Source organism: Panicum hallii, chromosome 9 (assembly GCF_002211085.1).
Source record: "Panicum hallii strain FIL2 chromosome 9, PHallii_v3.1, whole genome shotgun sequence".
Classification (NCBI taxonomy): Eukaryota; Viridiplantae; Streptophyta; class Magnoliopsida; order Poales; family Poaceae; genus Panicum; species Panicum hallii.
Window position 1 is genome coordinate 71,317,343 of NC_038050.1, and position 14,973 is coordinate 71,332,315.

The window sequence follows — 14,973 nt, forward strand, 5'->3', positions numbered from 1 at the left end:
CAGTAGCAGACTAGCCGTAGCCATCAGACGTCAGTGAGTGTGGGGGCTAGCGGCTGCCTGGCCGCGGGCGGCGCATGGAGCACGCGGAGTCGCGGAGGCTTCGAGAACCCTAGGGGAAGGATTGCGATTCACCACGGCGCCCAGCCAGCCAGCCAGTTATGAGCGGGTGCCACTCGTGGCGCGCCGGCCGACGACGTGTCCCCATCGCACGAGCCGAGTAGGCAGCGGGAAGGCATGGCCTGGATGGTTGCTTTTGTCCACGGCCGGTGCCGGAGCGGGCCGGTGCCGCGTCGAGCTATCTCGTCTCGCCGTCGCCGTCCTTGAGGGATTGATTGTTCGTGGCTCCGGCTTGATGTTATGGTGCTGTGCGTGTATCATCTCACCGTTTCAATGAGATTAGCTAAATGATATCTACTTTGTTGGGCTCTAATATTAATATTAGGTGCCTTTCGAAAGATCATTTTTGAGTGAGACAGGTAGCGAGAGTGAACAGGACAACTCACTCATTCAAAAGAACCAGCCCGATAGAAACCTGTCGGAATTGCAAATACAGCTAGGTACATGTAATCCAGCTATTGAAAATTGAAATGGTTCTATACCTATGCCTTGCCCGGCTGCAGGAGGAAGACAAATGAATCTGGATCGCTAGCCGGAGAAAAGGATCATCACCGTCGTGGAGCACATGTTGTGAGCTTCGGAAGCGACGACTCCAGGCACGCACAGGGAACCCCTTCCCCCGCCGTCACCGTCGGAGAGGGGCCCGTCCACTGATCCCGGCGGCCCAATTAGCGGCGAGGGGTCACGTCGCCGGCGCCTCCTAATCCACACGAGCCACGAGCCGCGCCTCCCTGCACGCGTGGCTCGCTGACAGCGCCCCGGCCGGCGCCTCGCCTGAGCTGGCGCCGCAAGCGACTCCGCCAGTAGAAACGCTGTCCCGCCGCAGCGTTGGAATCATGCAGAGATCCCGGCATCCGAGCTTACGAGATGGTTAGCAAAAGTGGAGTACACTCCTGTGTTAGTTGGTGCCGACCATGACGCCGCGAAACAAATGTTTATTATTCTCTCGCAGGAGGGACAGAGGGATAGCACGGGTAGTAAGAGTGATGGTGCAATCTTTCGCCTCAAAATACCCTCGGATAGCATTTTATATTCCTTTTTCTTGTCATATTTTGATTTTTATGATCTATCTAGAGACACATTTAATACTGGCAGCAGTGACACGTAGCACCTACCGAAGAGAGAGAGAGCATCAGTCCCAGCATGTAAACGGAAAAAAACCGTAAACGCAAAATTTTCAAAGAAATCTTACTAATTTGAAGTACTAAATGAAGTCTATTTACAAAACTTTTTGCATGGATGGGCTGTAAATCGCGAGACGAATCTAATCAGCCTACTTAATCCATATTTTGCAACAGTGATGCTACAGTAACCATCCGCTAATATTGCTTAATCATGGATTAGTTAGCATCGTTAGATTCGTCTCGCGATTTACAACCTATCTGTGCAAAAAATTTATAAATAGACTTCATTTAGTACATCAAATTAGTAAGATTCTTTTGTAAAAAGTTTTTTTTGCGTTCAACGGTAACGAAACAGACCCATGTACCGAGTTTCTCTTGTACTTCTTTCCATTGATTCTTTATATTATCATGTCATATCGCTTCATTCATTCCTGTCTGTACCATTTCCTCGCTAATGTCTCCAACTACAGAGTAAAGTTTCTTGTACATATACTGGTGGATATTATAATTTGTTTTCAGAAATCACGAGCATACTCGCTTGAGACCTCTAGAAACTTCAGAGAGGAAAAGCAGCAAGCTGTGTGCTCTCTCAAATATGACAACTCCGGCCGTAGGTGTCAGAGTGTCACTCTCAAACAGCTCATTTCGCCGCTAAAAAATAGGCCCTCGCGTTCCAACCGGATAGGCGCGCGGCCGCGCCAGGGCCAGGGCCCCCCAAGCGCGGCACGCCCGCGCCGGTGTATATATACCACCTCCATGGCTTCTCTTCCTCACCACCGCATCTCACATCCCCTGAGCTCTGCTCCAAGCACAGTCGTCTCCTCCTCCTCCTCCTGTGGTTAGAGCAAGAGGCCAGGCCGTGAAAATGCCGATCAGCAGGATCGCCGTCGGGAGCCACCAGGAGGTGTACCACCCGGGCGCCCTCAAGGCGGCGTTCGCTGAGTTCATCTCCACCCTCATATTCGTCTTCGCCGGCCAGGGCTCCGGCATGGCCTTCAGTGAGTGCCCTCATCTCGATCACTTACTAGTGCTTGAATATTTTCCACTCACGTAACATTGGTTAGAGCATAATAACGTGTACAAAACGAGTAGTTAGCCTGTACACAGTACAAGTGTTAGTTCATCTTTGAGCCTAGCTTAATATATCTGCCATGTACTAGCTAGCACAAAAGTTCATGGTCGCTTCTCTGATGAGTTCAAGACTGAGACTGAGATGAAGGAAAAGATAAGGTCCTTTTCTTTGGCAGAAATGTTTTTTAATACGCAAGGTGTTACTAGAAGCTCGGAGAAGTTCCTTTTTTTTTTTTAAAAAAAGTCAAAAGTGAGGGGATGTGAAGTCTTTTAGGTGGAATGATTGATTAGTGCAGATGACGAGTTTAGCCCTATGATCATGTAGAGCAGTAGATCGAGGAATCCTTGACAGAATCAGCACCTTCTATTCGAGTCTCTGGATTGCAGAGTCTCCATCTCCATGTGGTGCTTCTGCCAAGTAGCAAAATCCTCTACTGACACATCTTGCATCCTCGAAAATAAACATATTTTTTCAGTCAGGAAAAAGACAATATTAGTGCAGAAAGTGAACGTAGTAGAACCACCACTGTAAAGTTAATTAAGCATAAGACAGTAAAAAAACATGAACATTTTTTACTTGCTTGTCAGTATCTGATTGTGTTACGTGGACGAACCACCTGGTCGTCAGATCTGACTGTGTTACTGACTTACGTGGTGCTCCCCTCGCGCAGGCAAGCTGTCCGGCGGCGGCGCTACGACCCCCGCTGGCCTGATCTCGGCGGCGGTGGCGCACGCCTTCGCCCTGTTCGTGGCCGTGTCCGTGGGCGCCAACATCTCCGGCGGCCACGTGAACCCCGCCGTTACCTTCGGCGCCTTCGTTGGCGGCAACATCACCCTGTTCCGCGGCCTCCTGTACTGGATCGCCCAGCTCCTGGGCTCCACCGTGGCGTGCCTCCTCCTCCGCTTCTCCACCGGCGGCCTCGCCACCGGCACCTTCGGCCTGACCGGCATCTCCGTGTGGGAGGCCCTGGTCCTGGAGATCGTGATGACCTTCGGCCTGGTGTACACGGTGTACGCGACCGCCGTGGACCCGAAGAAGGGCAGCCTGGGCACCATCGCCCCCATCGCCATCGGCTTCATCGTGGGCGCCAACATCCTGGTCGGCGGCGCCTTCGACGGCGCGTCGATGAACCCCGCCGTGTCCTTCGGCCCCGCCCTCGTGAGCTGGTCCTGGGGCTACCAGTGGGTGTACTGGGTCGGCCCCCTCATCGGCGGCGGCCTTGCCGGCGTCATATACGAGGTGCTCTTCATCTCCCACACCCACGAGCAGCTCCCCACCACCGACTACTGAGCTGGGGCTTCAGTAGCCGCCGCCGCCGCCGAGGACGACGACGACGTTCGCGCAGCAGCCGGTTCCTCCGTCCGTTTGATCAGTTCTGCCCTCGCCGTTTAAGTTAGCTTTTCCCCGCATCGCGTGCTGCTTGCATCGACCACCGCCATGTACCATGAACCCGAATTCTCCACCGCCGCTGCGCCGCTCGCCATGGTTTGCTTCGATCAGTCGCATCAACTTGGAACTGTAACCGCCAACGTGAATTCCGGACCCCGTTTGCTTCTGTAAAATTTGTGAATTTGCCCGCGAGTACTCTATTTGTCATCCAGAATCCGATCCCGACCTCCACATGTGCTTGCGAATCCGCCATGATTTTGCTCGAATCGCGACGATTTCGACTGGGATCGTCGTCGCGGAGCAGCGGCGAGGTGGCAGCGCAATAATGCGGCGGCATGTGCGGCCGGACGGGGCGGTACGCGCGCCACGTCGGAGTGGGGGCAGTGGTGATAAGGCTGACCTGCCCATGTCTCCCTGGACCGGCTCGTGCGGCACGCATTGGCATCGCGATGCGCGGATCGTACAGTGTCCTGCTCGTGCTGATTTTCAAAAGAAAAAAAAAGACAGTCCTGAGTCCTGCACAGTGTTCTCGGCATGCACGCAATGGTGAAATAGCTGGTGATGGCAGTAATGTAGATGCGTGCTGGGGCACTGATGGTTGGTATGGGATTTCAAATTTTTCTAACTTTTGGTACGGTAGCGCTTTCGTTTGTATTTGACAAATTTTATCTAATCATGGACTAACTAGACTTAAAAAATTCGTCTCGTGATGTACAATTAAACTGTGCAATTAATTATTTTTTTACATATATTTACTGCTCCATACATATGTTCTAAAATTAATGTGATGGAAAAAGTGTAAAAAGTTGGAATTTTGATGGTATCTAAACAAGGCCCCGGTCCTGCACGCCAGGCATCTAACGTGGGTGGGTGGCATGGCGTATTGCGATCCGGTAGATGGATCCTGAAAGAAGCAGATGCTCTTCACGAGCCAGCTACAGTTCCGGTAGCGTGCAACAGTTTCCACTTTCCAGGGCAGTAACATCCAGTGGTCAGTACCAGTGGCACTTGGCAGTAGTTGTTGGGTACACTAATTTAACAGACTAAACTAGTTAGGAGTACTAATCTAGTTGATCACTTGAGCTCAGCAGCAAGCAAGAGCTCTGAGCTCCGTCAGGAGAAGGATGGAGGATTAGCCGGGGGCACGCAGCCTTCGGGTCCTCCTCCGGGCTCCGGGAATATGCCTCTCGGGCTCCTGCGAAAGGCAGGGTACACCAGGGTACACTCTGTTCGCGGCGCCGGCGATGCGTCCAGAGGCCTCGTGCTGCTTCCGCCAGCCTGACGCCCGGCCCACCACTAACTCTGAGACAGACAACCGCAGATACTGCACTGCACACCCATGTATCAGTCACCTGTCACCTTCGCTTACTTCTCTTATCCTTAATCGGCCTTAAGTACCTCCTAACTACCGTTTATTCCCTGATAAACTAAGGACCCGACGAGGTGGATGTGCCACCTTCGCATGTGGTTAGAAGTTCAAGTCAGCCAGCTTGTCCTTTCTGCTGCGCGGCAGCAGTTTCCTTGACACTCGACTCCTGAGTAAACCACTGACCAAGCTTGGTTTCAGTTTTTTTTCCCCAGAGACTAATTTGGTGTTAAGTTGGGACAGTCAGGTCCAGGCTCTAAGGACCTCTGAGTACATCACAAAATTGGCTTGTTTTCTAATCCTGCTTGGCTGCTTCTGTTGCACAGTCCACCCTCATAATTCAGATTTCAGGCATGCAAAATCATGCCAGCCTGAAATTTTTTGGAATCTCTGGCAGAATGATCCTCGCTACTAATAACTTGTCCGGGAATTATTAGCCTCCTAACCAATGAAAGAAAAGCTCTCTTCCGTTTGGACATTTTATACGAGGCTGGGCCACACCAATCATTTGTGTCGGCACAGCCCAGCATTGTCTTTCCTTTCAAGCCGTCCTTTGCTTGGCTACCTTGTCACTCGATCGAGACGCGCTCAAATTGGTGTGTTTGGTGTGGGCTACGAGCAGTAATCTGCATCTGCATCTGCATCAGCCCCTCTGCTTGGTTTCTAGACTCTTTCCTAGCTTAACAGTGCTAGCTTCTTGGCGGACATAGCTTTTTCAGTCGATAAATTGAGATGTGATCGTTGGCGAATGAGAGGTTGATTGAGATGGGATCATCGCACGCATCGGGAGTACACGTTGACGAGAGGGCATCGCGAGACCGGAATGTAACAGCACGGCACGCTGGATCACGTTGCGTGATTGCGTCCCGGGAGGAGATCGAGTAGAGGAAACGAGTGGCTCCGGCCTCGGCGACGAGTCGCTCTCGCGTGGCGCTGGCTCTGATTTGCTCTCTCGCGCACCGGCCGCCACGGTCCTCAGCCTGTATCCCGACCCACCGGCCTCGCCGTTCATTTCCTCGCCGGTAAGCTCGCCGCCGCCGCGCGCATGGCGGCCTGAACCGATGCAACGCCCCTGAAACCTGATCTAGGAGATCATATGATCTAGCAGTAAGCCTGCGAAAACGTTGGACCAATCAGGCAATTGTTTGCAACGGGATATCGATGGTGTCCTTGTCTTGCATTCAGTAGTATTTCAGTCCCCCCCAGTCTGTTTACCAAGACGCTTCACGATGGATCGACGGAAGCCACGGAATCCACGTGGCCGCAGCTGTTTACAGGTTCCCTGTAGCATCTCGAGACCAAAATATTAACCTGAAGTTGTGTGGAGCAACTGCGTGCTACGATTTTTACGAGCCTTTTCACCCCACGCCGCAGTGACAGTCCTATTGGCCAAGCCACTGCTGCAAATTCATCTGGCCACTGGCACCTTGCGAGTTAATAGTCCTAGTCAGCACACTGGATGATCCAAAGGTGTTAGGTCCCTGCCGTTGGTTGCATCGCACACTGTTCATCACATGAATGATGCGGATGCAGCAACTCTACCCTGAGACCTCCGTGCTCGGCTGCTCCTGCTCGCATGCGCCGCTGGACCGGACCCATGGATCCCGCTCCCGCGCCGGGGCATCCGCGGAAATCATGGGCGGACCAGCGTGGCCACGGCCCCCACCCGCATCGCCCTGCATGATTCCCTGCCGCGACGCTTCCCATCGCTGTCCAAACAGAAGCGTCGCCATAATTAAGGGGTCACTGATCTTTTGCTTGGCATGCAAAAATGGATCCCGACCTTTCTCGCGCTCGGCGACTTGGCTGCTAGCCATGGCTAGACGGGGGCTTGCTTATGCCTGGAGGTTTCCTGTCACTTCAGTTTCTGCTAAACGCACCTTCTCTTCCATGCCGAGCTAGTGCATTTGCGAAAGCGGTTTTGCGGCGATGTTCCGTTTGTCTAGGGAGTGATTTGAGCATGGGACAGGTCATGAATCTTCAGTCAGTCCCCTTGCCTCTCAATTCAGTGGACAGGAGGGTTGTTTCTTTTCTATGTTTGGACGGTCCAGTTGGTTTGGAATAACATTTTCAGAGAACTACAGAAGGCGATTTTCCTAGCTGAATGGCCAACGATAGTGCTCCTCATGGGTTTCTTGCCTGGTTGGGTGAATGATCTCAGGCGACCGAGACGGATCAGAACTTCAGAAGGCTCGCATTCATCAGCTGGCGCCTTGATTCGAGGGTGAGGGTCAACTTGATCCGGTGAAGATACGAGATCGCTCTTTCCATGGCTCGTCCGTGCAGAAAAGGAAATGGTGGATGCATGCATCTGTACGTCACATGCATTACTCTGGGACTGGGAGGCCCATATGCCTGTCATGTCGTTGCTCTCAAGAACCAGCAACACACAGTTGATGAAAAGCGAAAAATGTACAGGCAAAGTGGATGAATCCATGAGCATTAGTACAGTTGAAATGATATGGAAATGAAATCCGACTGCAAAACAGCAAGGACACAAAGCTGCTGTAGCTTCGAGTCAAAGATATCTACCCTCCAACAGGTAGGTAGCCGAGAGATCCTGTTAAAGGGTCCTCAAGGGGGAGGCCAAGACAAAGCTCTGTCATGCTACAGTGTAGTGCAGTAGAATACCATTCAAACTACAAATACAATCCTCTCAATAGGAATCTCATCATACCACTGTGTCAAACCAATGCTTCAGTTTTCATCATCAGAGACAATGGTACAGGTAGAACAAACAAGGCATGTTAAACTCAACCCAACTGAAACAAGAACCAACTGTACATTCAGAATACGTACCAGTCAGCTTAGTACTTCACATGATTGCAGAGCTTTTCCATAGCTAACGACAAGCCCTGAATTATGTACCAGCATACACTTCCACACATACAATTAAGGAAGTGATCAGCTGAATGGATCTCATTACAAGCAGCAAACCAAATTGCCACGTCAGGAACCGAAAAAAAGTCTTTCCTTTTGTACAGACCAATTCACGTCAAAATCTCAAGTGGTTAATTCCCCCTTTACTCACATCGGTTGCGCCATTGAGCATTTAGATACAACTCATCTACATCCCAATTCAAGGGCAGCTAAAACCTAAGATACCATGAGCAGCTTGCGTAGCTGGTGGATCTACTGACAGCATCCTCCACTTTGGTTTGCATTCTCCTGCTTCTGTTTCAGAGTGTTCCTCTTAACAACTGAAGAACCTTCCTCCAGGAGGCTTGGAACCTCAAGAATCTGCAACAGATCAGCACAAGGAATTTACATTTGCGAAAAGTGGGCCGCACTGTTGCATCACAACAATGAAGAGGTAACAGAGACAATTTCCACCAACAAGTAAATGATGTACTACAAAAAACGGTTTAAGAAAATGCTAATCTGACATTCAAGGTGCTGATAAGACTGCATATAACTTGCATCTTGCTTAAAATTTAATAGATTGTTTCTAATGAAAAGACGACATATCCTGACGGAGCTAAATGAGTTCCCTAGCACACTGTATATATAATCACATAAAGGAACTCTTCAGACATTGGAGCTTTTCCTGGGAGTACGGCATAGAAGAATTGTGCTGCATAAAGTCATAAGTCATAAATCTAGCACACAAATGACACATTGTTCAGGATTAAGGCGCAAGGGTTTTTCCAAACAAGAATCTGTGGGCTCTTTCAAACAATACAGTGGGCAGAAAGCAGTGCATCTCCATGCTTCAAAGATATTGTGCACCTCATGCACCCATGTGTTTATGCGGCATAACCCACATTTCTTTAATAAAAATGGTACTCTTTGTAACTGAAGACACAAGCAAAGCGCACGCAACCATGTGCAAAGTTTGCACACTGGCACTTGCACCCACAAGGAATAATTATAGCCCATCTAGTCAAATCATCTGAGAGGTTCCCTTAAGTATGTTCCTTTTTGGTGCAACAGTGCTGCCCATTACCAGACATAAGTTATGCACAATTAATTGGCCGATCGGAACTCAATAAGTGAGAAACTAAGACTTCCTACTCCTACATGAAACATTATGACACAACCAATAAATAAAGACAGTAATTACTACTGCAATTAGCATATCCCACAAATGTCACAAACAACAGTTTAGAAATCCAACCACTTCAGGACTAATATCTAATAACAGAAACATATGCAGTTAAATCACAAAGGAGTGTTTCTATATTTTCCAGAACCTGACTAGATGGTTGGATAACAGGTAATATGTTGTATTTGATACAGGAATGCTGAATGCCAAAAGTCTGTTTCAGAAGCATATGGCCACAATCTAGTTACATTCGAAACTAGTAAGGCTTTACCTTTTTTATGAAATAGTTAGGTTTTATTTCACTAGTGCTACTGCACATAGTTGATCCATAGATCATAATTTTACAATCCTAATTTTCTGGAGTTCTTAGAAGGTGAATCTTGAATGGAATCAAAGGGCAAATAGGTAAGATTTTTGTATTAAGTATTTTTCTGGTTTGTGCAGATATACCTTTAGTGCAAGCTCTTCAAAACATTTCTCCACATTTTCTCTTGTTTTGGCACTACTCTCGAGAAACAGACACCCATATTCTTGTGCAAAGGCAAGACCTTCTTCTCTCGTCACCACTCTGTCCTCATCCTACAAGGTAGAAACCATCAAAAACTCTGTCATTTCATCTTGTACACTGATTCTTTTAAACAATCTATTGTTGCTTCAATGGATGTATACTGACAAGATAGTTTTCTTAACCCATACTACCAACATCTGTTATTATAACAATTATTACCCACTGTGCTCAAGCGATACTAGTTTTTGCAGCGGATCATGGGTTCATGGTCATAAAGTTATCAAACATGCAATCAGTACAACAATGAAAAACTTTCTCTTACTGAAACAGAACACTGTTTACATGAAATAAGAATTTGATTTTTTAAGAAAAGGAAAAAGTATACCTTGTCCACTTTATTTCCAACAAGAATTTTGACACACTCTTTATTTGTTGAGTGCAACTCTATTTCCTTGGTCCACACATCAGCCAAATTTGTGAAACTCTCCCTCTTCGTGACGTCATAAACTATCAGAACAAGACAACATTAAGTTAATATTCTTTCAAGTGATCCTGCAATATTTTGGTTTTGCAGAATAAAAGAATGATGATTATAAGGATCACACACACTAATGATTCCTTGAAATTCCGTTGCTAGAAATCATAATAACATTACATTTCAGCACTAATCTCGAAAGTTAAACTACATTCAATTCCCTAAATACAGCCACCAAATGCTTAGTTGACAATGAAATGAGGTATCACCCAACTTTGAGACAAATTTAATAGTCTGGTGATGACATGGTAAAGTTTACAGTACTCCTATAAAAAAAATATCACTTGAATCAACATTAGGAATGGGCTGTTTACAAGTTTCTTTATGGTCCCGTTTGCAAGCTAAGTTATAGCTAACCAGGGAGACTATCACTTATCATGGTAGCGGAAAGGATGCACCCATATGCTGGCTAACCTTGAAGTTCAAGACAACAACTAAGCAAGGCTCAAGTAACTTGAGATGTTCAAAACCAATAAACTTGTGGTACAAAATCACTGAGATTTGGCACTGAAAGATCCTAGATAGCAACATCATTGAGGGACTACCTTGAAATTTGATAGTCTCATCAGTGACATAGTATATATTTAACCATAATAATTGCACCAGATTGGAGTATGCACAAAGTTCAAAAGGTAAACATTACCTAGCATTTTATGGCACAACTTGAGCATGTAAATAAGCTAAACAGATAACAACCTTAGCTGGAAAATGCGCGTAAAAGTACTCCACACTCTCAAGTCAGAAATGATAAATGGTTGAAGCTTTTTAATCAGTGATGAACTGTCATGTAAAGTATCTTGAAACAGATCAAGTTACCTAGAATGATCCCATGAGCACCCCTGTAGTAAGAACTGGTAATTGTCCTAAACCTCTCCTGGCCAGCTGCAAAACAGTGAAACAAAATATATTTAGAGCACTTGAATAGGATATAATTGACAATCATTATGTCGAAAGGCACTGAAAAGGAATAAACAGTTACCCTTGCTGCACCAGGCAGCAAATAACAAACATGCTAGGACCACTATCAGAAACAGGAAAAAGAAACATACCAGTGTCCCATATTGTCAGTTTCAGTTTCTTGCCACCCACGGTGAGAAATTTGATTTTAAAATCCACCCCTGCCAAAAGAAAAATAAGATTCAGAAAAGTAGGTATTTGGTTGATAAGGTACAACTTATATAACAATAATGTCAGAATGTATGTGTTCCTCTTGGAGAACAAAGAGATCAAGGGCTGCTTTGACTGGACTGTCATATGAAGGGGCTTTTATGAAAAGGTAATTTAAGCTATACATTTTAAAGAGCGTTTACTGCGTCGAGTTCTTGACTATTTACTGGATGTTTAAGAAGTAACCACAACTTGTATTGACAAGATAAACAAGTCGATGTTAGACAGTTAGAAACACGAATTATGGACCTCTTTTGCATTGTCAACTATTGAAGCGATAAACTGTATAAAATCTACTGTATTCTGAGTGGAGATATAGAAGGTTTGCCCATATTATTAACTTCAGAGGCATTTGGATTTTTTTTTATCCACAAAAATAAAAAAAACCATCAAGCATGCATTTTAACCCTGTCCAGAATTCATGCTTTTGGGAACTACAGGAAATAGTCCATTGTGAAAAGTCAGAAGTGCTTAGAAGCAATCGGTTTCATTTTTTTTCTTGTCAACTAGTAATTTGAGGACTAAAAGCAAGTATAGAGAAAGTTTGTTGCTCCTGTGTCTTTGGTTGCTACAGCTACACGTCATTATTAAACTTCTGTTCTATAATTTCCACTGATTTCCTCATTACTAGCCTCCAAAAAAGGGAGAAGATTCGTGTGCTTGGTTGCTGGTTCCACCCGGACGATACTTCCAAAGTTCAAATTCCTATAGCAGGACTTCTCCTCTAATTAGATCACTGGGATCACAGATGCAGATGCAACCAGTAAGCAGTATATTGGCTTTGTTTTCTGCTGTGCATAATAACACAGAAAAGCTACTTCCACAAATGACAAACGGACGCTTCAGTGTGTGGTGATCCCTCTGCCCCAGCCCCCAAATAAAATTGCAACAGCATTTCACAACGAACGTAGGTCGTAAGCACGCTACGATATTTCTACTTAACAACAAACGCCCCAACAAAAACCTCCTGTTCCCGCTCGAGTACAAAACATATTGATGTCGTGTGCCCCCATCGGGACAAGCAAGGAAGCAGCCACGCAACGGCGAGATCCGTCGGGGCAGGGAACGCAGGTGCCGGCGCGCGCGTACCTATGGTGGGCGTGATGTCCTCGTCGATGTGGGCCGCGGAGACGAAGCTGACGAGGAGGCTGCTCTTGCCGACGGCCGAGTCCCCGATAAGCAGGACCTTGAAGGAGCAGTCGTAGCTGCTCGCCGGCGACGAGGCCATGCCGCCAACCTCGCCTCGTCTCCTAACCGACGCTTGGATCGAATCGCTGGCGAAGCGAAGCGAACACCCGGGAATGGCGGGGGCGGGTGGGTTGGTGCGGGGAGGCGGCCGAACGCCGGAAGGAATAAAGCGAGGAGGGGAGGGAGGGGAAGAGATCGATCGGTGGCGGAAGGCGAAGCGAAACGGGGGCGGCGTCAGGTGGACTCCTTTCGGTTACGGTTGACGGCCGGGCCTAGGCGTAGGCGGGCGGGCTGCGTCTGCGTGCGTGGCGGGCAGCGGCGGGGGTCAAGGGCCACATGGCGCGCGTGGGGGTGGGGGAGACGGAGCGGAGGAGGAGCGCCGCGCCGCGCCGCGCAGTCTCGCCCGCGCTTCGGCGCTTGTCCTCGCGTGGCTGCGGGGGCGCGGGCGGCGGCTGCCCGAGCTGGCGAAACGGATACGTTCGGAATCCGCTCGGGGTGTGTCCCGACACCCGAGGACGCGACGCGAGCGTTCTGCGCTCGTGCCGCGCAGCGATGCCCGGACGCGCCACGCCGAAACGGGGGGCGCGACGGCGGTCGGCGGCTGTGGCCTGTGGGAGTGGAGAGTCGCGTTGTCTCACTCGAGCACTGGCCCCGCCTAGTCACGGTCACGGGGACGTGGACAAACGGCCGAGCAGGCCTGAACTCGAGTGTCCTTCGCGGCAGGACCAAGACCGATCAATCGGGGAGATCTGTGGGCCCGGGTCCCATAAGCTGGCACACTTGAAAGTTTGATCCGAGCTAATTCTCTTGCCCTTCTTCAGGCGAAACCCCCAAATTTGCAAGCCCAGACGTAATCACTTCTGGGCTGAAAGCGGAAAGCGGCTTAGATGTCACTAGCCCAATGCAAGAAGGGCCCAGTTGTCACATGGCCTAATTCACCTTAGGTAGCCCAAACAGCTTAGCGCAAACGTAATTTTCTTGCAGCAGTGTTCTTCTTTTCTGTTCGAAAATCCTCGAGCACTGAAGCATGCCAGAGCGGTTTTCAATGCAGGCCTCGAAATAAAATAGTTATAGCTCCCTCACAGCAAACAGCAGCTGCAATCCTAGTAAGGGGATCTTCTTCGCTCGACGATGAGCAATGACAACAAGGTCATTAGCATATTGTTGGGCATGGACTGTGGCATATTGTATGGTATAACGAACTTTTTTGTAGAACATTTTCCTGCAAGTGAACAAAAGGTGTGTTACATAAGGGAGCAAAAGACTGACCCAGCATCAGAGAATGAAATGGGAATCAGGAAATGCCACCTTCAAGAAAAGCCTTTCTTTCTCCTCTTTGCTTAAGTTTGCCCCCCCTTCCTCCTTTCTCCTAACTTCAACAACCCATGTGATCAAAGCTTCAGCATCAGCTGGAAGAGACTCAATTAAACGGGACAAAAGTGTTTGAACATTATCAGATTCTCTCCCTTCAAAAGATTTGGCAAATCTCCAACACAATACTTTGCTATACTTTTCCAGTTCCCACCCCTGCATGCAACTCTGCAGAAAACTGAAACTACTGAGGAAAGAGAACTACATCGAATGCAGCATATAAATTCAACTGAACAAGCATTGGTATTTTACCACTGTGTACAACGAAGAAGGGGTTGCAGTCTTTCTTGACATAAGCATGAACCTATCAAATCTAAAGATGCCAACACCTTAAAATGGTTTGATTAAAAGTAAAGACAGACTACTGACAAAACGAATCATACTGAGGAAAAGTGAAGCAACACTGAAATTTACCAAATGCCCAGGAAATTGCATATAAACAGTATGACATTAAGGTATACTGTATTTGCATGTATTATGCACAAACACTATATTTAATTTTGTTGTTCTGCAGAAAAGTACACCTATCTTAATATTAGCATGTCCCGGGAGAAAATGATCAAGAGTGAGTGAGGGAGGAAGGTAGGCAAGAGTGGAGGCCCCCTAAGAAGTCCAGTTGAGTCATCAGTCATATTCATGGCATCCCAAAAGAAGTTGCACGGGGACCCAATTGGGAGGGTATTTGAAGCGAGCAACATCCAAGATGAGCACCATATCCTGTCCGGCAAGGTAGCCACCGATTGGGGAGAAATGCCCAGTTCAAGTCTGCTTCATTGTAAGAGATTAATTAGGGGTAGTACTGTTGTCCAAGTGATGAGGAGTGAATTATGTTTCACAAGAGCGAATGAATTAAATTACAACATTTTCTATGCCGAAGCGCACAGAGATGGCCTCGCAGAGGAAGCCGGCGAGCATGAAGGCGATGGATCCCAGGGAGGGCAGCGCGGCGCGGAGCTTGGCGGACCAGTGGCGGTAGAACGGGGCGCGAACGGCGGCGGCGAGCACCAGTCGTGCCACGCCAGCGAGAGATACCGCAGGTAGCCGGCGACTCCACGCCCACGTACGCTGCCGCCGCGATTCCCAGCGCGCCG

General features: G+C 48.2%; 2 protein-coding genes and 1 pseudogene across 2 annotated transcripts; 1 reads left to right on the plus strand and 2 right to left on the minus strand.

Annotated features, from left to right (window-relative positions):
- The first annotated feature begins 1,999 nt into the window (after positions 1–1,999).
- Positions 2,000–3,913, plus strand: LOC112874827 (aquaporin TIP1-1). Its single transcript, XM_025938378.1, has 2 exons — positions 2,000–2,239; positions 2,984–3,913. Exons 1-2 carry the CDS (start codon positions 2,107–2,109, stop codon positions 3,601–3,603), a joined length of 753 nt encoding a protein of 250 aa, XP_025794163.1. The 5' UTR covers positions 2,000–2,106; the 3' UTR covers positions 3,604–3,913.
- A 3,878-nt stretch (positions 3,914–7,791) lies between these two features.
- On the minus strand, positions 7,792–12,941 carry LOC112877957 (ras-related protein RABC2a-like). The gene is made up of 6 exons (XM_025942330.1): positions 12,413–12,941; positions 11,206–11,274; positions 10,973–11,038; positions 10,007–10,128; positions 9,564–9,692; positions 7,792–8,308 (listed from the first exon to the last, which is right to left on the minus strand). Exons 1-6 carry the CDS (start codon positions 12,549–12,551, stop codon positions 8,201–8,203), a joined length of 633 nt encoding a protein of 210 aa, XP_025798115.1. The 5' UTR covers positions 12,552–12,941; the 3' UTR covers positions 7,792–8,200.
- A 612-nt stretch (positions 12,942–13,553) lies between these two features.
- Positions 13,554–14,596, minus strand: LOC112873422 (annotated as a pseudogene).
- Between the last annotated feature and the right edge of the window lie 377 nt (positions 14,597–14,973).

Bases quoted from the DNA above. Each gene is read 5' to 3' on its own strand.
- LOC112877957 (XM_025942330.1), bottom strand. From the start codon at position 12,551: ATGGCCTCGTCGCCGGCGAGCAGCTACGACTGCTCCTTCAAGGTCCTG. The intron at 11,039-11,205 runs GTATGTTTCTTT...ACTGTTTTGCAG, and splicing joins ACTGACAATATGGGACACTG to CTGGCCAGGAGAGGTTTAGG. The intron at 10,129-10,972 runs GTAACTTGATCT...TTGTTCTGATAG, and splicing joins TGCTCATGGGATCATTCTAG to TTTATGACGTCACGAAGAGG.
- LOC112874827 (XM_025938378.1), top strand. From the start codon at position 2,107: ATGCCGATCAGCAGGATCGCCGTCGGGAGCCACCAGGAGGTGTACCAC. The intron at 2,240-2,983 runs GTGAGTGCCCTC...CCCCTCGCGCAG, and splicing joins GGGCTCCGGCATGGCCTTCA to GCAAGCTGTCCGGCGGCGGC.